Consider the following 26,461-nt stretch of genomic DNA (forward strand, 5'->3'; position numbering starts at 1 on the left):
AAAGACTCTCCAGCTGGTCCAGAATGCAGCTGCACATGTGCTGACTAAAACTAGACAAAGTGATCATATTTCCCCCATCTTAGCTTTGCTGCATTGGCTTCCAGTAAAATCAAGAATAGAATTTAAAATCCTTCTCCTCACATACAAAGCCCTTAACGGTCAGGCGCCATTATATCTTAAAGAGCTCATAGTAACCTATTTCCCCACTAGGGCACTGCGCTCCCAAAAGCAGGCTTACTGGTGGTTCCTACAGTCGCCAAAAGTAGAATGGGAGGCAGAGCTTTCAGCTATCAGGCTCCTCCCCAGATTCGGTCCGGGGGGCAGACACATTCTCTACATTTAAGAGTAGGCTTAAAACTTTCCTTTTTGATAAAGCTTATAGTTAGGGCCAACCAGACTCGCCTTGGACCAGCCCTTACTACTGGGGGACTTCCATTGATGCACTGAGCTCCTCTCTCCTCTTCTCCATCTGTATGTATTCTTTTACCATTAAGGCTTATTACTAACTTGACTTCTTCCCCCAGTTCTTTGTGCTTTCTCATCCGCAGGAAACTCCATGGACCATGCTGATGTGTTGCCGTCCTACTTCTGTCCTTCTCCGGCTGTTGCTGTTGCTGCTAGTCATGTATCTATTGTTGTTGTTGTTGCTGTTCTGCTTCTCTGTGCCCACCCCCCCACCCCCCACCCCTCTTCTCTCTCTCGCAGATGGCCGCCTACCCAGAGCCGGGTTCTGCTTGAGGTTTCTTCCCATTAAAGGGGAGTTTTTCCTTACTGCTGTTGCAATGCGGCTACTGTCACAGATAATGTCACCTGGAGGCTAGGACATTGTTAGATTACATAAATAACAAAACTGTGACACACAAACTGTACAGATTACTTTTGTTTCTCTAAGGATCCATCAGGCAACTTATTAAAGTGAAACTTTCTGCCTAAAACTCCATCCTTGTCATTGTCCATCTTTCGGTTTGGTGGTACCAGGCAGCAAACTTCATCACATGTCACATTGTCAGCCGCCACAGGAAGTAAACAAAACGCATCTGCATTAATTGCATTCATTTTTTAAACATGTTTAATATTTTAAATTAATCACAAAAATTAACATGTTAATTTTGACGGCACTAGTTAATTCCAAAACCAAAACATTCAAGAACCCAGCTATAGTTTATCTTTCTCCAAGGCATTGCTGAATAAGTAAGCAGTCGGTTGCAAAACCAATCTACACAACCAACAGTCAGACCTTCTGCCATGATCTGGTTGAAGACCTGATAAGACTGTGAAATGCTTGACACGCTTGTTACCCTGTCACAGCCATTCTTTAAGAAGTCTCATCCAACTGATGATTGAGAATGATGATGAAAATCTGCAGATATTGTGTCCAGACCAATACTTTATCCAAGACACAGCTGCCCAGTGCAAACTCAAGCTACAACCTGAAAATGAGATAATATATATTTTTGTGCTAAAGATGCTAAATATACATAGTAAGAATAATTATATTAGTTATAAAAATGTGATTACATATGTATCTAGCAATTGAAAATAACGGGTATAGCCTAAATTTAGTATGCCGGCTTATTCTCTCAAGCGACTTAATCCTAATACTGTATGTACTGGTTCAAAATATTTTGCTGATCAGTTTAAATTATTGATATTACATCATTGGAGTTATTGGGACTACATAAACAATCAATCCACTTGTGATGGGACAGTCATGTTACAGACTGGGGTTTCTTCTGTCACAAACTATCTTTGGCTGATTACAGACACTGGCCACAGAGAGCAAACAAACCAGACAACAGCAAAAGAAAAGTTTAATTTTGGCCTGTGACCTAGTTACTTAGCGACAGCTAAGTTAATTAGTGACAGCTGATATGACCTGCCACCAGTGACATCTGTTGTTCCATTATTTTAAAATATCCCCAAATCGGGAATACCAATCCTTAGGATCAGTTTGGACATTCCTATTTATAACTGTTAAAGAATTAAACCTGTGATAGATTTGATAATCAAATTGAATAATAATGTGCCAAGTAAATATATAAAGAAAATGTATGAACAGTCCCTGTAAGGGATAGGTAAAATAAAGAACTGATCAATCCAGTAAGGTTGAGTGATATTATAATATATAGCATAGCATGAGACCATGGATTTAATCCATATTGGCAACTCTTACAATACAGGTATCTGTGTTTGGATCATTGCTACTAACCAATTGGAATGGAGGAGATCTGAGTGTAGATGTCCAGCATGCGGTTGCCATCCACATCCACCAGGTAGTTCCCCCTGCTCTCTTCATAGTTACAGAAGAAGTTGATTGCACCAACATTCTGGGGAGAGATATGTTCTGCATTACAACCAACATTGAGTGGAATTCAATCCGCTGTACTAACGTGGCAGCAAACACACAAATAATTAATGCACCTGCCATGTGACACACAAATAATCTCAAGGCCAAAATTTTGGTGAATTGGTTACCCAGAGACATTGTTTGCTTAGCCAACCACTTTAAGGATAAATGACGACATTTATGAATGCCCAAATGTCTTGATGATACATGTTAAAGCATAAAATAATAAATAAAAAGAATAATAAGGCCTATAGATGATAATAAGAATAAAGAAAATTGTTCAGCAAGAGTGGCTCGAAGTGTGTGACTCGAGGCTAACGTATTCCAACGGGGAATGCTAAAGGAAAGCTAATTCAACTTCTCTAAAAAAATTATCTTTTTAATTTATATAATAATATTATTCGACATCCACCCTTAATCACAAAGCCATGTTATGCCTTACTGTTGACAAGTTTTGTTGCTGCAGAGATATCCGGTCCAGTGTTGTTTTGGTGGTTAAGTCACCAGCGTGTTTGACAGTTAAAGAGCCCACCCAGATAAAGCTGTGGATTGTGGGCGCGTCTTCATGGGTGCAGCGGTATTGAACTCTGGTGAAGAGGAATCAAGCCATTTCAGGCAGGCTGCTCTCAAAGAGTCTTTAGGCCGGCTTAACTCCCAGTTTGCAGTACTGCTCTAAGAAAGCAGGTAGAGATCCAGTTTCAAACGTCACTACCTGCCTCCAATCAATATTTCAGTTTGAATGAAGAATTTAGACTTCGGCTGGCTTCATAATCTTAGCTGAATGCCGAATAAGGCTTAATCTGTCTACACTCAAATCTTCAGTTTACTTCAAAATAAAATACTGTATCGCTGGGTATAAGTTACTGTTTATGTGTGTTGTTTTGCAGTGTTTTTATTGAGGGAGGTGTCCACCGTAGTGGGTAATTGGCTGAGAACTAGTTCCAGGGAGGGAAAAAGGGGTTGTGTGTTTAAGTTGCTACATTAGGCACCAGTTCAACTGAGGCTAGAAAGAAGAGATGCAGGACATGTTTATGAAGAGCGAGTTAATGAGAAATACAAGTTCACAGACTCAGAGGGTTAGCTGCCTTGTTTTGTTGTTTTGCTGGGGACACCTCAACCTTGGGTTAGCTGGAATAAATGTGGGCTCTGTTGAGCTATCAAATGGCAATGTCGCCTCTTCGTCATTCTTCCACCATTTGCCTAGCTACCCCACAATGGTACTATACTACAAAACTACATTTCGTTATACAATCTTGTGTTGTAAAAAGATAATAAATGAATCTTCAATCTTGATAATTAATGAGTAGTATGTTGTCGAAATCACTATGATATCACTACAGATCACTTACTTTTTCAGAGATTGGTGATCTCATAGAAACCTCATACCTAAACTGTGCCAATGAGGTCTCTTTCACTTGCTGTGTGCATCTTGGAGGGCAGTACAAGGATCAGGCATAATGAGCAGCTGTCTTAGTAAATCAGGCACTGAATACATACTGCGCACATCTGGGCAATTTAAGCAAGGGACACACCTAAAGACTAGCTTAAATGTACAAGACTAGACAGACTACACATAAAGATTGTCTCCACTAACTGGCACCGATGTGCGTAGGCTTTGATAGTCAGTCAGGAAGGAGCACAAACCTTACGACTTTTACTAATACATCCATTGTTGAATGCAGTGCAGTTTGTGCTGAAATGGCTAAGAAAGAAAGAAAAAAAAGAAAGAAAGTGCAGATCTTTGATTTGTAGACACTCAGTCTATTTACAGCTCAATCAGCTTTTCTCTCTGTTGTCTCCCTTGCTTTGACACTAGTAATGTCATTGGTCGCAGATGTCAGTCGCAAATATCAAAAAAATCTTTATAACAACAGCTGGCAGCAACTGGATCTCAGGATGTAAGATTAGTCTCTTTACACACACGGAACAATGTGATCTTCCAGCTGTCAACACCGACTGCCCCAGAATGGAACAGACCTGCTCCAACTTTCCCAGTTGCCATGCTGAAATGAATTTATGATCAGCTCAACAGTCGTCACGTGTGTCCATGACTTAAATTTTTATTAGTAAATCTGGTCCTCAGTCTTTAAGAGTAGTTACAGTTCTTAAGTTTTTTTTTTTGATCAACAACTGCTAGGTGCAATTGCTGCCTACAGCATCTGATAAGAGATTAGTAGTACAGATGTAAATGATTAACTGATGATTAATCATCTTCATCAAGAATTTGATAAATCAAGAATATAACCAATGTTTGTCAGAGATTCCAAACCTGCTAAACCCTGACTTTATAGCAACTATTTACACTCATGGATATTTTCCTAGATATTTCCACATAGGCATGAGAGAGAGCACACAGTTGAAGCACCCCAAATAACAATCAGTCTGACAAAACACTCAGTACAGAGTGACAAACGAGAGACATCCACAGAGTGAAACAGACGAAAAAATAGGGGGAGTTAACAGATAATTAGAATAGTTATAACTAGAATTAAGATTCATCAATTTAAGATTCATTCAATCAAGATATGAGTGGAAAGCATTGTTTTTGCATCTGCATTCATAACCTTTTTTTGTCTCAAATGATGCTTAACCATGTCATGTGATATGCTACTTCAGTACACATTACCAGCAAATATTACTGGGACCACAGAAAATACCGAAAATTGCAGATGAACATTTAATATCCAGGAATTCACATCAAAGACACTACCACTGACTATCCCTGTAACATATTCGCCACAATTTCACACATTGACCATACACGGTCCAGTCATATACTAGGTTTTGACCTAGTCTTGTTGTGTTTTGAGATGGTCACTTTGTCGGCAATCATAAAGTCATAATTTCTTGCCGTAGGTGCTTTCCATTTGGCTAAAGTGTTTCCTTGCTTCACTCACTCACCTCGCTTCCTCACATCGTAGCTCCTCCCAATGAGAGGGATGTGAGAGAGAGATGCAAGAATGAGGTGAATGAGGAAAACATGTGAGGTGTGAGAATTCTGAGGAGACAACTCATGAAGCACAGCATCTCACATGTGGGAATAATTAAGTAACAGTAACAGTTTAAAATGAAAAAATCTGGTGCTTCATTGCTGCTTTCTCCTGGAGTGGAACTTTCCAAATGTTCAGGAACTTTAGGGATGGGATTTACTGGGATGATCATTGCTGATTGGTCAAACATAGATTCGCAGCCGCTTCAGTTTGTGTGCTGCTTGTGTACCGTATTCTAGTACTGATATTAGGCTGAATAGTGGACGTTTTTTTGTATATTAACATAAAAATAAAGTTATGCTTTGTTGTCAGCTTCCTGACTTGTTATAAAAAAGAGAGAGCGTGAACAAGCAGAGAGCATGAGCAACCGAGTGAATATGAGAGAGAGAGCAGTGGTAGAGAGAACAAAAAGAGAGAGAGAACGAAAGATATAAAACATTGCTTGCAGATATGGTTCCATAGTTCTTGGAATCTTTTGATCAAAAAGAGGCTTATGTTTATTGCTGAAAGAACAGATTAGACAAGAGCAATAAAAAAAGCTATAAATGTTCTAAATGAAATCTCTAACCACATTAGTTTGTGAAAGGCCATGGGTACAGTGAGTCTGATGTCTTTTTCAGATATTATAGAAGTAATAATAATAATAATAATAATAATAATAATAATAATAATAATACTGCGACTGAGGTTTAATACTGTGGCTTATATTTTCCTGGATGAGCCTCGATGCCTTCAGAAAAGAAAATAAGAAAAATAGCATACATAATTCTGATTCTACACACTAGTAATATATTTACTTTATTATTAAATAAGAACGATCCTAGAGCTGCTGTTGGTGCTATCATTCTTGTTTTCATAGGTAGTTAGTACAGCTTATCTACAGTACAAGCATCCAATATTATTGATGTTACAGTAAAGCTGTTTTTATAACAGCCTAACTGCTCCATCTACTGTTCTGTCAGGTCAGCTAACCAAGATATTCCTATTAAAGGGGTGTAAAAAGCCTCTGCATAGGGTACACCTGTGATTCCTCGCTCTAAGCTCCTCCAGGAGCCTTTCTCCTTTCCATCACGTGATGCATTTCCCATCCAAAGTTGTCCACTAGTCGCACAAGTCACACTCATCATTCTTCAACAGCCATAAACACACTAGCACTATGAGCTGTTTAACCTAAAAATGTGAAAATATTGTGCTGAAGCTTTTTGTAAATCATTTAGCTTGACAATAATAATTTCTATGCAATGACTAACAAAGGTTATTTTGGTAAGAGCGCATCCCAAATTTCTAACTACGAGAAATGTTTTCTCTTTGTATTAAAAGGTATGCTATTAAGTAGAGGGTATGGCCCAGTCTCTCACCCTCTCACACCTACTGACTGGCTTATTTCTTTTTTAAGTAAGACTACACCATTCGCCTAATGACCGGAAGTCCGGCTGGCTTATTTCTGAAGCTGAAATAAATGTAATGAATTTATTCTTAGTCAAAAGTGAACTCATCTGTAACCAGTGTACTCCTAAAAACAATTGGGCCCAGTTTTTGTGGGAAAGTAATGACCAGTTCAAGCAGTACGCTTACAGTTTGGTATTTTCCTGACCTTGGAATTCTCTTTGCCCCTCTGTTTTGGTGCACAGGTGAGAGGAGAGGTGCAAACAGGTGGGAGGTTCATTCAAATGAAGCAGCACAAAGCAAGCTGTTGGTATTTCGTCGGATACTGGGTCTTACATGTTGCAATGAAAACAGATGTCTCAGAACCATGTCTGTTTCTGGCACAAGAACACTCCACTGCTTCACTTTACTATCTGGTGATTTTATTAGGAAGAGCAAACTCAGCACTTGCAGCAAATTTGCAGCAGCAATGGAATAATGCTTAAAATGTTAAAAGATATATTTTAATCAAACATTCTCTAACCAGTAGAGGCTTTTACATCAGAATCAGAAATAACACTTAATGTTGACAAATCAGTCTGCATTTATCTGATTATAAGCGATTCTTACAGTATCTGATGCCCACAGGTATGTAATACTGTATGAGAGGCTTCTCCTTCAGTTCATTAAATCCCTACAGCATCTGAAGGCAGCAGGACAGATATTTTGATAAATCTGCAGCCTCTGATTTGAGAGATACAGCGTCAGAGCGTATTGCCATTATACACAGCACTGTGTTTTCCTTCATTAAATCACATGCAGATGACACCGGGCTGCTGCAAATAACCACACACACCTCTACGCACAGACTGATCACATATAACTCGATATTTTGCTTGTTATGCAGAAGACATCGAATTATAGAATTACCCTGTACATCCTTTCCAAACACTGCTGTGTCACATTTGCACATTTTGATGTGACAATGTACAGCATGAGATACAGTAGAATTAAGTATCTTTTTAAACCTCAGGTGAGACAGGTGGTCAGGGGGCTGAGTCAGGCATACACAGAAAAAAAACGAAACGCTGTTCCTCCCAGCCCACAGCAGTGCAACAGAAAGGATAAAGAAAGTACATGTCTCAGTTTTATTTATGTACCTGGTGCTTTGCTTCAGCCCTTCAATATGGCACTTGTTGCTAGATGGCGACGTTACTTCAATACTCGTATTTCAAGAACGTTTGTGAATCAGGATTAACATTTGCATGTTAAAATACACACACAAACATACACCACTGCAGATTCAGACCACAATAATAATTAAATAATTAACTAATGAATAAATAATTAAAATGAAAATTGACACACAAAATCCAAAATGGCTGTCTTCCTGTTGGGTGAAAAAATTCAAAATGTATGCATTATGTCAAGAACGATGAAAGCAATGAGCCCACCGAATTTCATGCACATCAAAGAACCTTTGTTCTAAAATGGCCTTGCATTTGGGGGTGCTATAGAGCCCACTGGCCATGCCTGAACCCAATCACTACAGAACCTGCAATTTTTGCTAGTTCTGATGTGTGTGCCAATTTTCGTGAGTTTTCGAGCATCCTAAGCCCCTCAAAAATGCAATGGCGTACTAGATAATAACAATTAAAGCTGCAAGCACCAATGATCGGGCCCTTGCGCCTTTGCGCACATCGGGGTGTGCTGTAGTCAAACTACGCCACAGTCGAACTGCTGTTATTGCAGGGCAACGTGATACAGCAATACGTTTACTGGAGGCCATCAGACATGGATATACATTTTCATGAATATTGGATATTGCATGTCAGAGATAACCATCATTTCCTGTGCCCACTATGTGGCGCTAGAGAACACCCACTAATTATATGTCATGTTGCTATATATCATGGTTAGACCACAACATGTAATTTTCATATAAATCAGATGACGTTTGTCACGTAAGGCCCACTTCCTGTTGTCAGTAGGGTGCGCTATGACTATGACTTAATATTAACATGTAGATGTGTTCAGGCCTGGCCTCTCATCAAACATGAGACATTTGGGGCAGATTGGACAATGTCAAGTGGAGTTCCAACAACTTCCTGTTTAATGCCCCAAACATGGCAAAATCCACTGGCACGCCATGCAAAGGGCATTCCATGAAATGGAATGACGCATCCTAAAGGCCTCAACTGTGTTCGTAAAATTAAAATTGACGCACAAAATCGAAAATGGCTGATTTCCTGTTGGGCAATTTGAAAAAATACAGTGCTGCTTGGAAATTTGTCAACCCTTTAGAATTTGCTCTATTTCTGCATAAATATGACCTAAAATGTCATTTGAAGGGGAAATTAGAGTCGGGTGTTACAATCAATGGGTTGAGAACCAATTGTGAGTCTGGGAGGTCCTGCCTTATTTAAAGAAGAGAAATCTGGGTCCTCAATATCAAAGTCTGAGCTTCACAACACAAGTTTGTGGAAGTGTGACATGGCTTAAACAAAGGAGATTTCTGAGGACCTTAGAAGAAGGGTTGATTATTAAAGCTGCAAGCAGCAATGAACGGGCCCTCGTACCTTGCGCACGTCGGAGGGAGTGGCAGCCATGGTATCAGTATTGGAGGTCTTTTGACACAGCTCTAAATTTTCAGGATTATCTGACACTGTGTGAATGGGTAAAAATATTATTTCTGGTGTGCAGTATGTGGCGCTGGAGATGACATATTGGAAATTGTTTAAACATTTGATGATCTAGGTGTCATTGAGACTTCATTTCCTGTTGTCTATAGACAATACTATACTATTTTAGCTTCACTCCACTGGCTGCCCATCCATTTAAGGATTCATTTTAAAATTATTTTATTTGCTTTTAAAGCCTTGAATGGCCTAGCCCCACCTTACCTCTCTGAGCTGCTGCACCCCTACACTCCCAGCCTCTCTCTCAGGTCAGCTGACCAGCTGCTCCTGACAGTGCCTAAAGCTAGGCTTAAGCTCAGAGGTGAACGAGCATTTTGCTGTTGCAGCTCCAAAACTGTGGAATGGATTGCCGCTGCACATTAGACAGGCCTCCTCACTGTCTCATTTCTCTTCTTAAAACTCACCTCTTCTCTCTGGCTTTTGACACCATGTAGCGTGTTGCACCTTGTGTGAGCAGTGCACTTTATTTATTTTATTTTATTTGTTTTTATCCTATTTTATGTGATTTTATCTTATTTGATTTGATTTGTTTTTATCTTATTTTATTTTATTTTATCTTATTTTATTGCTTTTATCCTATTGTGTCCTTCATCGTTTTGTTGTGTTCTGTTGTGCTATTTATTGTGTTTTTTTATCTTGCTGTGCAGCACTTTGGAAACCTTGTGTTTGTTAAAATCGTGCTATATAAATAAAGTGGATTGTATTGGATTGAAGAGAAACATCAATGCAGCAATACATTTACGGACTGTTGGGCCCCTGGCACTTTCGTGCTTGGGCCCTAATGATACCACAAAAATTGGTTTTATTTCCACTGAAGGAGCCATTTTCATAGTCTCAGTGCTTAACTAGACACATCTTCACCTGCACCCTACAAAGCAAACACGCAAACACACACACACACAAACACACACGCACACCTCAGCTCACCTGGATGTCTCCCAGTTGTTTTGTCAGCTCCTACAGATAAAAAAAAAAAAAAAATCAGTGATACTTGGTAATACCTGAGGTACTGATAAAGTGTATTGATTTGTGTGTGTGTGTGTGTGTGTGTGTGTGTGTGTGTGTGTGTGTGTGTGTGTGTGCGCGTTACCTGTGATCGTGGCCCAGGGACTTCAGTTTTCATGGAGGGCCCATCATAGTCAAACTCCACCTGAGTCTTTGGTGCTGCCTTGCTGACATATCTGCACCCTGGTGGAGACAACATAGCTAAATAATCCATACACAAACACATACAGTGGGAACACAGTGAGAGTGATTACATACCCACACTCACAAGAACATTGATGTTCACATGTCACATGTGCAACTACATAACCACAAACCTGATCATTATAGGGATATTAGTCAGTGTCTTTACTAAGACATCAGACTAATAAAGTGCCTGCACCAATTCTTGCATTGTTTTAACACAGGGCTGTTTTCAGTCAGAAGGTCTGCAAAGTCAGAAGTGCAATGTGTGAGGAGAAACTGTGGCAAAACATTTCCTTGAAAGTGCAGGGATTTCGGTTCTGGGACAGTGCACAAGGTCTTCCATAGCTTATGTGAGCTTGTGCTTTTCATGCTACTGAAAATTAAAAAAAAGTTTACAGTTTCCATCTTGACAATGCAATGAGAGAATGAAGCTCACTGTCAAACTTGAAGAGTGACATGTTTTTATTTCATCATAGGTCTGCCAAGGCTTTCTTGTAAATAAGCAAAAATAGGCGGGGAATTGCATTGCTGTTCAACTTGTTTGATAACAGGATAAACAAATTAATTTGTTTTTCATGTGAATTAGAAAATGTCATCCACCTCCCATTTTTTCCTGTTTTTTCCGTTCCCCTAGCCAGTTTCCCTCTTCAAATCGACAGTTATGATAGTAATTAAAACAAAAACAAAAACTAACTTGTTTTTCGCTTGTCTGTCTAGAAAAAATATTTCAGAAGCTAAACATTGCTGGATAGTTTCTTCTTTCCTGTCAAGTTGATAACGACAGTTTTTAGTTTTGCTGCTCTGCTCAACATGATGAGCTCAGGATTTATCAGGAGGGCGGCTGCTTTACTCCAAACAGTATGAACCTGGACCTCTCTCTCTCACGCGACAACCTGGTTCTCTCACCGGTTAATAATGAACGAATTTGGTCTTTGCGAACGGAAATGGTGCCTGTGTTTATTTACATAGAGCGGGGAAGTGAGATCTGATCACAAGTGGTCACTCAAGATGCATGTGGAGACGCATGTTAATGCCAGGTGTAAACAGATGTACTTAAAGCTGTCCACTTGTGATCGGATCACCCGAGACGGATGTTAATACCAGGTGTAAACAGGGCCTTAGAGTTTGATCTTTGCACTTGTGAGACTACTACATATCAAACCTAACTTAACTGCTGACATTTGTGACAACACATGATAGCAAACTTTGCTATCTTCCTCTTTGAGGTTTTATGACTTGATTGAAGGTGCATTAAGCAACTGCATGTGGGTGGGCCCAGGTGGAAGATATGAATTTACTGTTACTGGTTCTACATGACTCCAAAAAACTAGCAGCAGTCACTGGTATCCTCCTATGGCCAAAACTGTTTAGGAAACTCTATTAAGGTCTTGACTAACAACCATGTTTAGGGAGGCTCACTAATTTAGCAGTTAAGACCGTTCCGATAAGTCAAAGTCATGGACTATATAAACCACCTTTTAATTTCAAGGCTATTTCGGTTTTGTCATATTCAAGTTTGACTGGAATTCTGGCTCTTCAACTCAATCAACTTCTTCTGGCTCCCTGCTTTATTATTTTCATTTATTTATTTTTACAATTGTCCAGAAAGCTGAAGCCTTGTATTTATTATGCATCTCAAAATCCCTCAAAGAAATCACTCTTAGAAGTTCAGCTAGGACAAAAAGCACTACCTGAGAGTGGGACTGAGAGTTCTTAAAAAGCTTCCTACACTGACTTTTAGCAGGAGAAAGACGACTCCTGGAAGTTGCTTTTCTTACCAAACTCTCAGCCACAAAGTCAAAATTATGATGATATACTTCTGTTTTATGATAGTTGCAGTTTTGGAGGAATAGACAGTGGTAAATTTCAAAATGTTATGACATTAGGTGTATCTGTGGTGTCACACTAGTCTAGGAGTACTGTATTCACTGTATGCATTTCTCAAATATGGTAAAATTTGTTGTCAGTGTTTCCCCTAGGTTGAGTGGTTTGGCCGGGGGGGGGGGTGGGCGGGACGGGACAGGCACAATTCTCTGTTTAGCGTCGTCAGGTTAGGCTAACCCATTGTTGCTAACTTCAGAGCTAACCCCCTTCACTTTTACAGCAGTTGGGGAAACAACAGACATGACTTTTCTTGGTCTTGTGAAGCTGCAGCATTTATTAACTGCACACTGTTATCTGTACTGTACATTTACTGTCATATTGACAACTTACTGCTAAACTTGTCCTCTGCTCCACTCGCATTCACAGTCACTTTTGACGCTCACTCTCTCGCTTAACCACTCACTCGCTTACGCATTGCCCCATTAAAGGAGTTACACTACCTGCAGTTTCCCAGACAACGACACAGACACTGACTCACGTTTCGAAACAGTGCTACTCAGAGGCTCCCAAACGCTATTGATTTCTGAATTAATGGATATTTGGCGTTATTTTTGGCATTAAAAAAAAAAAAATTGTCCTGGCAGCCTGTACTATTATAGGGAAAACACTGATTATATTTGATTTTCAGACTGTATGTCAAGCAGCAGAATTTGGCCTGGGAAAAATTATAGCAGCTCTTATGGATATCATTTAACTGGACTGACTTCAACAGTCTCAGGACTGATTTCCTACTCTGAGATTGTTGATTGAATACAGGGACTGAGTTGCTTTTGCTCCTTCATGCTGTTGATAACTAAAGCCTGACTAATATATCTGTCAGCCGGTAATGGCCTATCACTGACAGATAGGATATTGGCGTATATGTTGTCCGATATGTGCCAATATATATATTTTTAAATTTTTAAGTTATATAGGCAACATTTTATGTATATTTGATTATTTTTCTTAATTCAGAGTTAATATATACATACCTATGTTTTTGTTCTGTTTTTTTATTTATATATTTATTATATATTTTAGTTATTTATAAATATTAAATTCCCAGTGAAGTTTACGGTTTCAGTGCACTGATGTCATTTTATAGAATGAAGTTTATTGTTAAACTGCAAAATATCATGCCACCATTACATATCTTTGTCACAAGTGTTTGATAACCACATTTAAGGGATCATTGCAAAAAATGTGCATTTATGTATATATTCTGTATATATAAGATTATCAGCAATTATTGAAATTTTTTTACTCCCTAATATCAGTATTGGCATTGGCCCCAAAAATCCAGTATAGGTTGGCCCTTTTGATTACTGAGAGATGTTCACTGATGTTAAACTAACTGTTCATCATTCTGGTTAACAGTGTCTACTACATGGTTAAACTAGAATAAATCTGATCCAAATAGATTAGCCCATTGATGATTGACAGAAGCGAGCACCTTTGAGACATCACTCAGTCACCAGCCTGTGAGAAGCATGTACACATGTTTTTATAACCAAGTCCTGCTTGAGGTCAGTCAAACATTTACACTGATTAGATAGTGCTGGTCTATCTCCTCTGAAACATGGTTATATCATGTCTATCCCTGAGCACATCAGAAGTAATGTAATTACAAATTTAGTGGTGATATTTGAGTGCAAAATGATCAAAAATGACAAATACTCAAGTTCCCTTGGAAATTGAGTTTGAAATCTTTTTTTTTTCAAAATCTAAGACCAATTCAACAACTGAAAGGAGAACACAAAGGGGGAATGAAAAACCTTTTCTAAAAAAGCACTTGTAGTAAAAGTTGTAGTAAAAGTTGTAAAATAGCTGAAGCAGCAAAATAGACAATTGCAATGAGGACCAAAATCCTTTAACAATTAACAAAGGAACTAGATGCACACTGTACTTCTAGGTCAATCTAGAAAAAGATATATATAACAAGGCAACATTTCACATATTGACTGGATTTAGAAGGATATGATTTTAATTGTGGAGTGTTGGGTTTACCTGGAGCACTGAGGCGCAAGTTTTTCTGCAGGGAGAGCGCAAGTTGACGACTGATCAAGGAGGACGCCATGACAAAACTGTCAACAGACAGGAAGAAGTGTGAGAGAGAGGCAGCAACTGCCCTCAGGGTCTGACTGATCAAGTCACCTAGTGAGAGAGAGAGACAGAGAGACAGAGAGACAGAGAGAGAGAGAGAGAGAGAGAGAGAGAGAGAGAGAGAGAGAGAGAGAGAGAGAGAGAGAGAGAGAGAGAGAGAGGACTGGGGATTAATGTTACTTATCTATGAAGTGGACAAGAGAAAACTAATGGGCTGATACGGTGTCCCTGAAAGCTCAGCACAGTTATTTCTATATTGACATAAACCTACTGAAATTAAAGCTGGGATTTAATCTAGTATCCATTATTTTATTTACAATTGAATGTGTTTAAGTACAGAGCCTGGAGAACAAAAAATGTGTCTTCAGTCACACGTGCACATACATGCATGTTATGTTCAAAGAACCATGGGCTATGGGAGGTGAGAATATAAAGTACGACAGACTGCACCACAACAATGAAAACATAACAGCGTATGGAGCTGACAACACAAAGCCGTAACACGCACACATGTATGTTCATCTGGTATGTGTGTGGTATATACTGTGAAAAGGTTTTAGGCACTAAAAGTAAAGGGAGGACTCCTTGTTCTTCTTGTTGCTGAAGATAGTTCTTTATGACTCTTGCTGGATGTTTGGGGTTGTTGCTGCAGAATAAAGTTGGGACCGAGATGCCTCCACATTTGAGGAGGCCATTTATATGGTCAGATTAATCCAATACTTTTTCAGTCTTTTATTTTTCTGTATTTCATGTTGTAGACCAAACTGTAACATCACATCGCAAAATGTGACATAGCAGTGTTAACACCCTCATGCATTTCAAGAATAAAATATAAACCACTGAAAAAAAAAGTTGGAAAGGAGATTATAATGCACAGGAATAATGAGCTCCTGTAATCCAACATCTCCCACATAACAGACAGACAATCAAGTTATAACTGACCAGTCTGATGTGTGCAGAGGTGAATGATGAATGAATACTAATGAAGGTAAACACAGTGAATGGCCCTGTATAATCACTCAGTCATTATAGATAAATGCAGACTGTGCACTGTGTGCTGGAATGAATGAATCATTTACAAAAGGCTTCAGCACAATATTTTCATGACCATTTTGGGGAGGCTTAGCCCGTAATAGTGCTGCCCATGCTTACATGTTTCCTTTAATAGTAAATATTTGTCTGCCTAAAATTTATAACCAATAGATTTTTTCTTTAATGTATGCATTTTGTTGACAGACAAAGTCATGGCTGTCGTCTCTCTCCCCCCTCTTATTTCCCAAGTTCTTATGTAATACTGGCAGCAGAAACAGGAAAATTCCAGTTATCTGCTTTCACATAGCCAAGGAAACCCTGGCCCATCACATACACACACGCACGCACACGCACGCGCACGCACACGCACACACACACGCACACACACACACACACACACACACACACACACACACACACACACACACACACACACACACACACACACACACACACACACACACACACACACACATAAACACACAGCCGGTTTCTTGGCAACACCTCATGAACTGGATGAAACTGGTTTAGAGAGAGTTACACAAGACTGCATCTTCATATGCCTAGGAGGGGTATGGTGGGTTTTGTGAGGGGGGTGTATAATAAAGTGATGGAGGCTGGAGGCTGAAAGCACACAGCAAGTTTGAACTGGGATAAACTGGAATCTGAACACAAATTGAGTGCAACAGCAACAATGCCTAATAGAATCCTTGAGTTTGGAGTCTGAAATCGAAGTGGATTTCTGATGCTGTGTTGGAGGTTTCAGTTGTGCTAAACATTGATGCCTTGAATTAATTCATACTTAGGGACAGGATCTTACACATTGATTATCACAGCACCACTGACGCTAGAATGTGATTTACATTATCTGGAGTTGTTGTGCATTGATTTTTTTTACATTCACCTGATGTAGAGTGACGATGGGGAGGTTTTGTGCAAAGAATGAAAAAAGAGAAAATGAGAGAGTTGCTGCTCACTGTTTATTTTCTCCCCTCCACACACCTGGCCAATCACTGCACAAAGTGGGCGTGAATGTTGGACTGACGCTTTCAGACAAACTGTTGGGTGCAGTTCCGATGTCAGAAAGGTGTGGGGAGAGGGGGTTTCCGATACTGATATTGACCATGTGACAAGCACTTCTGTTGAAGCTCTACAGTTTAAGTGCCATTCAGAATGAAAACAGCCCTGGTTGAAAATGCAAGAGGCAGCATCAGTGGTGGGTGCATGTTATTATAAGGTACCAGTGACACAGAGAGACAGGATCTAGGAAGTCCAGTTAAGTAATAAATCCAAAAGAACTCGTCAATTGTATTTGTAATCAAATGTAGCTAAATGTTTTATTAATGCAATTATGTCAATCCTTACTGAGCACCAAGTTCAAAATGCTATTTACTTTAACCAAACCTTTCTAAACTTGAAGGTTTGAAGTTCAGAAAGATTGCAAGATTACAGTCATCAGAGAAACGATTTACACTTGCATCAACACAATACAATGTAGAGTTATGTACTTTGCTTTGAATCAATCACTTTTATGCTAACCAAGCTGTAGGGCATACACGCTGCAAACAACACATGTATTTTACAGTGGTAACACTATAACATCTCCCACCCTGCCACAAGAATGCTACACTTTTGCTACGGTTATATGGTATGATGCAATTGTTGAGCACCACATAACATGTTACAGCATAATGTCAGTAGAGGGTGGTCAGCTTACACACAGCTTTGCACAGGTAAACTGACTACTGCACCGTGGCTTGGGATGTGATGTCACGTCTCGATGCACTGAGATTATACAGTACACTTCACTGCAGAATTTAAATGTTCAGGGAACAACCAAAAGAGCATGCAGCATATTGGGGAAATGTATATTATATATACCACAGTGAGTTACTGCCAATTCTGTTTTTCCCATAGCATAAAATATTTTTAACTCTCATTCAGAATTTTATTCAGTAACATTCCAGAGACATGCATCTCTACAGCCTTAATGGCCAAAAGACAGCTGCAACATGAGGCAACATGAGGTGTGTTTTCAAGTACTGTGAAGCACAGAAAAAGCCCTGTGATCATGGTTTAACATGCTTTTACATCACCAATCAATGAAAAATATACTGTACTGCACATAAAATACACAAGCTATTAAAATATCCAGGTTACACACACAAAGTAAAGCATTTTTATTTTTACCAACACCATGTTGCTATGATGGTGTGTGCTACTGTATTTGCAGAACTGCTAGGTCTCACACATGTCTCACTCATTGACCATGAGAGCTTTCCAAGCTTTCACGCCACAGGTCCATTTTCTCACACAGTGAAAAACATTCATAATAATTAAAGCTGCAAGCAGTGATGATCAGGCCCTTCGTGCATGTCAGGGTGTGCTGCAGTCGAACTACTCCGCAGTCGAACTGCTGTTATTGCAGAGCAACACAATACAGCAATACATTTACCAGAGGGCACCTGACATGGATATACATTTTCATGAGTATTGGACATTACATTAGAAGATAACTATCACTTCCTGTGTCCACTAATTATACGTCATGTAAATTACATGATGTAATCTACACATGATATAGAGCACTATATCATGTGTAGATTACATCATGTAATTTTCATGTAAATCGGATGACTTTTGTCACATAAGGCCAACTTCCTGTTGTCAGTAGGTGGCGCTGTGACTATGACTCAATATTGACATGTAGATGTGTTCAGGCCTGGAGTGTTATCAAGCATGAGAAATTTGGGGCAGACTGGATGATGTCAAGCTGAGTTACAACAACTTCCTGTTTAATGCCCCAAGCATGTTTTGGGCAAAATTGTCCGGCACGCCACGCCAAGGAAATTCCATGAAAACTAAAAAGCTTTGCAATTTAGCATCAAAAAGGTGTTTAGATGTAACCTACCAAATTTGAAGCTGCTCAGGTTAAATGTCTAGGAGGAGTTTTTTTAAAATACAATGTCAATGGCTTCACTTTGCGAAAAAAATGCAACTTAAACTTAAACTCAAAATGGCTGACTTCCTGTCGGACATAGGGTATGACTCAAAGAGGCTTTTTAAATCTTGGAGATGTTACATCTACCTACCAAATTTCGTACATACAGGTCAAATTTAAAGGTGAAGCTTTTTGGCCCTAATGATCTCTACAAAAACCATGGGGTGCCCAAGGCCCTAATAATAATAATAATAATAATAATAATAATAATAATAATAATAATAATAATAATAATAATAATAATAATAATAATAATCTTTACAAAAACAATAGGTTCCTCACACTCAGTGCCAGGGATCATTGGGCCCTGGGGCCCTAATAAAGAGCGAAGATAACAACAGTGTGAGAGCTGTGTTCCAGCAACATAAATATTAGACATGCAGTAACAACCAGAAGGATGGGTGCACTGGATGACAATTTAACAGGGACACACAGACACTTTTGACAGATGAAGTCCAACCAGGCTTCATAATATCCTGTTAACATCAGAACCTAACACAAGTCAGATATTTGGATGTTATCCTGTACTCTGACCTCTATTTCCTGAGCCACATCACCAGCATAAAATAAAAACAGTCTATCATCATAAAATTATATCTAGGGTAAAAGGCCTCTCTGGCTGATGTGGCTTCTGGAATACTTTGCAAGATTGTACTAGACACTAGATGTGCTCCAACATAACATTATACTTACATTATATCCTACCTGAAATGAAATGTGCTATATAAAGTTTTTATGCATGCTTTTTCCTTAAAACTGGTCTGGGGCGGTCAAATCAGCTGTCTGTCCTCTAGTGACCTGATATTGCATTGACAAATGGACTGTTGTGTAACCACAGCTGCTGTGTGGTGTTATCAAACACTAGAGTTGGTTGACTCCACAGCCTGGCTACTTGGTCTGCTACAAGGTTTTGTGACATAGGCCCTGTTTATACCTAGCATTAAAATGCGTCTTTGGTGATCCAACCACAAGTGGACAGCTCTAAGTACAGGTGCAAACGCACCCCAGACGCATTGAGGACACACTGAGATCTGATCACTCAGACCACATTCGGAGGTGGTCTGGGCCGCATGTGGCCACATTCTTTTAGCAGTGTGAACGCAATGTATCCTGGGCCACATTGAAGGACCACCCACTCAACTGACATCCTCTATTTTCTGGCAGACTAGGCACAGGAATTGTATTACTGCCTCCAATTAATGAACCCTCCATCCAAAGCTGTGTTCAACTTGTTTGATAACAGGATAAAGAAATGCATCTGAATTAAAAAAACAAAATCCACTTCCCATTTTTTCCTGTTCCCCTAACCTGCTTTGTTCTTCAAATCGGCAATTGGAATAGAAATGAAACCAAAACCAGAAATAGGCTAACTTGTTTTTCGCTCGTCTGTCTAAAAAGTAAATTTCAGAAGCCAAACGTTTAATTCTGTCTCCCCAAGATGGTTTCCTCTGTCCTGTCAAGTGGATAACTTAAGTGTTTAGTTTTGCTGTGCTGCTTGACATAATGAGCTCAGGATTTATCAGGACGTCTCTCAATGGGGAGACGGAGCTGCAGGGAGATTGCTGCATATAACTCTATGTTTGTTTTATATATATTTATATATATACAATTTTTTAATAAAAAAAAACTATATATATATATATATATATATATATATATATATATATACACACACACACATATATATATATATATATATATATATATGTGTGTGTGTGTGTGTGTGTGTGTGTGTGTGTATTTCATGAGGGGCACACAACGCATTGTATATTTGTTTATAGTGTTGTCAATTAAGTTGAACACAGCTTTGGACAGAGGGTACATGGACCCGCAGTCCTCCCACCAGTTAAAAACAACAACAAATTTGGTCCTTATGATGTACACATTTATTTGCATATAGTGTGCCAGGACATTTAAATAATGTGTCGGGAAGTGAGATCCGATCAGAAGTGCTTATTCAAGATGCATGTTAATGCGAAAATGTAGATATATATTTTAATGTGAAAATATAGCACTCATGATAAATGGAACCCTACAGCAGGACAGGTTACCTGTGGCAAACAGTTTTATTCGTTATTTCATTTATTCTGTTTTGGAGTTGGGCCGAAATTTCAGTGTAACTGATCTGATTGTTGAATTAAGTGATGATCGAAAAGCACTTAAACTTACATGTACTAATGAGGCAAAAGTGAATAAAATAATCTCAACTTTATCAAATTCAGAGGCAACTGATCACTAGGGACTTGACACAGTCATTCTTAAAAAAAAAAAAATTATTTAGCCATTCCTATTACCTATATTAAAAATCAATCATTGAAAAACAATATATTTCCATTAGCTTTTAAAAGTTGTAACTCCATTATATAAATGTCTTGCTTACACAGTATATGCATTTTCATATGTTTCTATAAGCAACTATAGACCAATTAGCATACTACCTGTTGTTTCAGAAGTGGTTGAAAAGGTAGTTGCAGAACAGCTGGTGTCACATCTTAACAACAAAGATCTACTCCACACTATGCAGTTCAGATTTAGGAGTAATTACTGCACTAAGACTGCATGTTGCTATTTCTTGGAAGTAATCAAGTCTAGATTAGATAAGGGAGGGGTGGTAGGAGCAGTGTTTCTTGACCTGCATGAAGCATTTGGTAAAGTGAGTTATCCAATACTTCTATCAAAGTTGTCCAAATTCAAACTTTCAGCTGGTACACTGAAATGAATGAAGGTCTTATGTGTCTGGTCATTCACAATGTGTTCGTATCAATAATGAATTGTCACCAATAAAATTTTGCATAATGGGAGTACCACAAGGCTCTATTCTTGGGCCACTGTTGTTCATTTTATACATCAATAATCTCCCATCTGTTTGTGAGGAGGTGGATATTCAGATGTATGCCGATAACACAGTCATCTACACTCACAGGAAAGATGCTGAACAAGTGGCCACTAAGCTCTCATTAACACTTCATAAAGTTGCTAAATTGCTGAGTGACCTGTGTCTTACCTCGAATACAGAAAACAGTGATGATTTGTTTTGCTCATAAACAAAAACAAACTGTCTATCCACAGCTTAGTGTTAATAGACAAATAATCAAAAATGTTGATGAAGTTAAATATTTAGGTATGACTTTGGATTCCAACTTGACTTTTGAAAGCCATATTAAAAAGATGAGTAAAAAATTGAAATATAACATGCTTACATTTAGACACATTAGGAACTCATTAACAATAGAAGCATCAGAAACATTTTTGCATGCTATTATTTTTTCACATCTTCATTGTTGTGTATCTTGCTGGTCCCAGGCGAGTAAGACTGTGCTGAAACCAACTGAAATTCTTTTTAAACAAGTTTTAAAAGTTTTTGACAGGAAATCATGGGTAAACGTCCCTATTAAGCCCACATACCATATAAGCCCACTTGCAACGTCTGAGTCAAATTTTAAAAAAAACAATCATAATTTTTTGCTGTTTGTTTCTTCTAATGAATCTGCTTGTTACATGAATGACATTTTTTATTGTAAGTGAATCAGATTTGTCAATATTGAGTTATCGAAGCATATGTGTGACATGTGCCTGCTGATCCCAAAAGACGTAGCAAAAAAACTTTGGTGATTTTGATACCCTCAGAAAATAAAGTTTTTTGCATATTTCTACTCCTATTTTTGGTAAATACTCAACTGTTATCAAAATTTAAGAGATTAGTGATTTGAATAAGACATATGTTAGAATATTACTTGAATCAGAAATATTGTTTCTTTTGAAATCAAAATATGAGTTTTAGCATGCTAGCAAACAGACCACATGTTGCATCAATGCATAGTATGGTTCACTGCAATGACATAAAGCATGATAAGTCTGTATAGTTTACATTTTTGTATGCAGTTTAAATTATTATACTGTTAAATAGATAATAAATGTGTATGTTTATCTTTATTTATTTTTTAATTAACATTTTTATCTGGTGGGCTTAAAGGGGACATTACCTTAAATCACACTGTTTGGGGTGGATATAAATGAGTATAACTAATTATTTCTCTGCATGATCAATTAATACTCTTCATGTTACCTTAGCACACCATGTAAAGATTTATTTCATATAGCTTTTTTTTTAACGTTAGGGTTAGGGTTAGGGTCTGTCTTTTAACCATAAATTTACTGACGTTCCCTTGAAGTCCACTTGCTCCCATTGGGCCCACTTGACTGTATTTCAATGGGGATTTTGTCCCTTTTGACTTTTGAACCATTTTCCTCCCTAATTTTAACCTCACCTCATGAATCAGCTCAATAAATCAGGTAATTAATACCCATATTTAAATATCACTGATATTAAATAGGTCAATTCATTTTGGACAGGCCCATATTCTATCCTAACATAAGCAATATTTTTCTAATCTTTATCTAATCTAATTTATCTAATCTTACTTTTCAGATAAGTTTTAGTTTAAGATGAAATAATGAGCTTCAAGATGTTATGACTGATGTCTCCTCACAATGAACTGTGTGTTTTAATGTTACTCCACAATGAACTGAATGGTTTTTAAATGCCTTCTTACAATGTTTTCAAACTACTAGCCTAAATGTGATTAACATTTGAAAATCAGTTAGTTAACAGTTAGACCAACTGTTAGTTGGTCCTCAGAAATCTTCATAAAAACATCTTTGCACTTTCAACCAGCTGGCTGGACCAGAAATTTTGGCCAATTTCAAATGCCAACAGCACACCATAGGATAGAGATACAAGTATTTGAGAATAATTTCAACTATAGTTTTGATTTTGTTCGTAAATAGTTTTTTGGCTACATTCCACTGAAGACATGTTGTAAGTTTAGCTTTTTCTGCGTTGATAACACAGCAAAATGGCTGGTCACGCCCATTTCAAATGCCATTTACAGGCCATAGGATTGAAGTGGAGACAAAATGAAAATAGCTATTGAGAGCTAAGAGATTACAGATTTGAACAGAACAAGTTTGTATTCTTAAGATTTTTTAATATATATATTTATTTATCAACAAATCATGAAGTGGGCTTATTTGGAACACCCATGGGCTTAAAGGGTACATTAGGTACCCATTAAGCCCATGCCAGATTCTTGACATATTTTGACAAATTAAACAATAAAAACATTAGAAACTGGTATAAATGAATTATTGACACTTCACATGAGAGATTAGACTTTCATTTTAATGAAAATGTTCTCACTTAAATTGGAGCATTATGTATTAAAAATGTCTGAAAAGCGGATTTGGTGGGCTTAATAGAGACGTTTACCCTAAATCACCATCATTGTAACATATTTTCCAAATACAGTCTCTCAAGTTTTGGAAATCTCATTCTGTTTTCAGTTCGATTGGTATTCAAAATAATTCACAGTGCTGCTGCTCCACCACTGAAGAGCTTTTTTCAGCTCAGCTCTGAGCAAATGAGCAGAACCTCTTGATCTGCTCTAAACTCAGACTCACACATCCCTCTGTGGCAGACTAGTTTTGCACAATCTGCTTTGTCATTTATGGCCATCAAACATTGGAATATGCTTCCAGCTGAGCTTAAAACTTGCACAGACTTTCGTTTTTTCCCCATGGTGCAATCTGGTAGTTGTTCTGTGTACCTGCCCAGGGACTGCAGATGGAAATTAGCTAATAGCTAAATCTGGCATAAATCATCTCTTCTCATTTTGAGATTAATGTTTTTTAAGCATGGTCCTTGTTTAATAAAGACTAATAATAATAATAATAATAATAATAATAATAATAATAATAATAATAATAATAATAATAATGCCAGGTGTTAAGAGAGGTACTTAGAGCTGTCCACTTGTGATTGGATCACCCAAGACGCATGTTAATGCCAGATGTAAACAGGGCCATATAGAGGTGAAGATTGTTTTGTGATCTAGCTGTTCTGAGAGTCTGAGTAATGGGGGCGCTCTGACAGACAGACAAAACAAGTCATTTTGAGACATTATCTTGGGCTCTAGGAAATTGCTTTTCACAATTGTCTGATCTTTAAGTCATTATTAAAGTTATAAAAAAAATAATGACACATTAATCAACAATAAATAATGCAGCCTGAACACACCGAACGCAGAACACAGACAGAAATGGTAGTCATGTTACAGTATAGCAGTATAGCGGTATAGCCAATATGTGTCAATCTGGAAAGCAAATGTAATAAGAATTTCTGGAGTCAACATGCATCAACATTCTGCACAAATCACATCAGTGACATATTTTCATTCAAAAATTTTAATTCAAAACTTTGAATTTCACAAGGTGACATGTTTGCGCCTACGTAAATGATACATGTAATGAAAATTCCTATGCAATTACCCCGTGACACCAAAACAACAAAATAAAATAAAATATCCATGTCATTTACCATTTAAGTATAAACAGCTATTTTTAAATCACTGTGTTATTGCTCACCCCATGCTGAAGGTTGAGTTGTAACTGCAATGCAGAATGTAATCTAAAAAATAAAAAAAGTAAAAAATATTTGGATGTGTATAGACCAATGGCACGGACTACACGTGACCTCTGCTCCTCTGGTCTTGCAAGAAAGATAAGGAAGAGAACCGCCGTCTAGCTCACACATTTCAGGCATTAGAGAGAGTGTGTGCATTCATTGAGATTAAGATTGATTAAGGTATTTTTCAATTTGTTTATACGGGTGTTGTTTGGCTTTTAGCTACTTGTCTTCTAAAAAAAAAATCTGGTTCCGACTGGATCTGGCTGGCTCTCACACGAGATATTATGAATCAGTATAGGTTGGTAATTATGAGAACCAATCCATTATTATTACTAACAGGATGTATTAGGTAGATGCTTCGTCAACTGTTATCCCGACGGGGACGCTGTGGACATGACAGCATCCCAGTACTTGGACGGTTCAAAAGCACAAACACTCTCCGACAAGACTGACTCACTGTCGATGCGACAACACCGCGGTCTAGTCTAGGCACAACTCTCGGTGCAGACCCGGTTGTTCATGAGACATGTATTGTATGAGATTAAGTCTCGAGAACACTTACCGATGATCAAGCGATGGCGTGAGAATCTGCGTGTATATCCACTGACCGCAGACCGACACCTCGACGACGAGACCGTGGCTGGCTGGCTCCTATGCTCTGTCCTCTCTACAGGAGGAGGGGCTTTCTCGCTCACTTAAAAAAACACACATAAATCTTTATCAATGTGAATGCTGACAAACATTCAAATTTTTATTCCTGAAAGCTGTATTTATTAGTGTGAATGCCGACAAGTGTTCACACTTAATTTTTTTTCTTCAAAGCTTTATTAGGGCACCGAATGGTGCGAAGGCCCTATTGTATTTGAAGTAATTTTTTTGTCTGAAAGAATCACATTTTTGAGGGCCTAAACGTGCTTAAAAATGTATGAAATTTTGCACATGCATCAGAAGTGGTGAAAAATTTTACATTTTATGGGTCTTCGGCATCCGTGTGGCAAAATGGCTCAAGGGCGCCCCCTAGACAATTTCAAATTTAAAACCCCCACTTTTAAATTTGCAGTAGATGAAAGAAATTTGGTAGGCAGATGTGTGATGTCCAGACGCACAAAAAAGCCTCTTGGAGCCATACCCGAAGTCCAACAGGAAGTCAGCCATTTTAAATTTACTTTGCGATTTTTGCACACTTTTGCCAGTTGCAGTCATTGTATTTTAACAAACTCCTACTAGAGATTTAACCCAACCGACTTCAAATTTGGTCAGTGTCATCTAAAGATGTTTGTGATGAAAAGTTATCAGAATCTTGAGTTTTAATCAAATGCCCTTGACGTGGTGATGCAGCAAATTTCAATGTTTCGCCATGAAACGGAAGGAAGGAAGTTGTTGTCACTCGAAAGATCATCCAAT

At 38.3% G+C, this 26,461-nt stretch overlaps 1 protein-coding gene across 2 annotated transcripts in view; it reads right to left on the reverse strand.

Annotated features, from left to right (window-relative positions):
- The window catches only part of abat (4-aminobutyrate aminotransferase), a 62,086-nt gene extending 36,348 nt beyond the window's left edge, over positions 1-25,738 (reverse strand). For both annotated transcript variants that reach the window (XR_006398355.1, XM_044330297.1), the window contains exons 1-5: positions 25,620-25,738; positions 14,463-14,609; positions 10,492-10,589; positions 10,329-10,358; positions 2,210-2,327 (exon numbers count right to left, since the gene is read on the reverse strand). Coding sequence is in view for 1 of the 2 variants with exons in the window: in XM_044330297.1 (XP_044186232.1) it covers positions 2,210-2,327; positions 10,329-10,358; positions 10,492-10,589; positions 14,463-14,532 (316 nt within the window). In the remaining variant the exon portion in view is untranslated. The remainder of the gene's footprint in view (positions 1-2,209; positions 2,328-10,328; positions 10,359-10,491; positions 10,590-14,462; positions 14,610-25,619) is intronic.
- Between the last annotated feature and the right edge of the window lie 723 nt (positions 25,739-26,461).

Source organism: Thunnus albacares, chromosome 17 (genome assembly GCF_914725855.1).
Source record: "Thunnus albacares chromosome 17, fThuAlb1.1, whole genome shotgun sequence".
In the NCBI taxonomy this organism is placed as follows: domain Eukaryota; kingdom Metazoa; phylum Chordata; class Actinopteri; order Scombriformes; family Scombridae; genus Thunnus; species Thunnus albacares.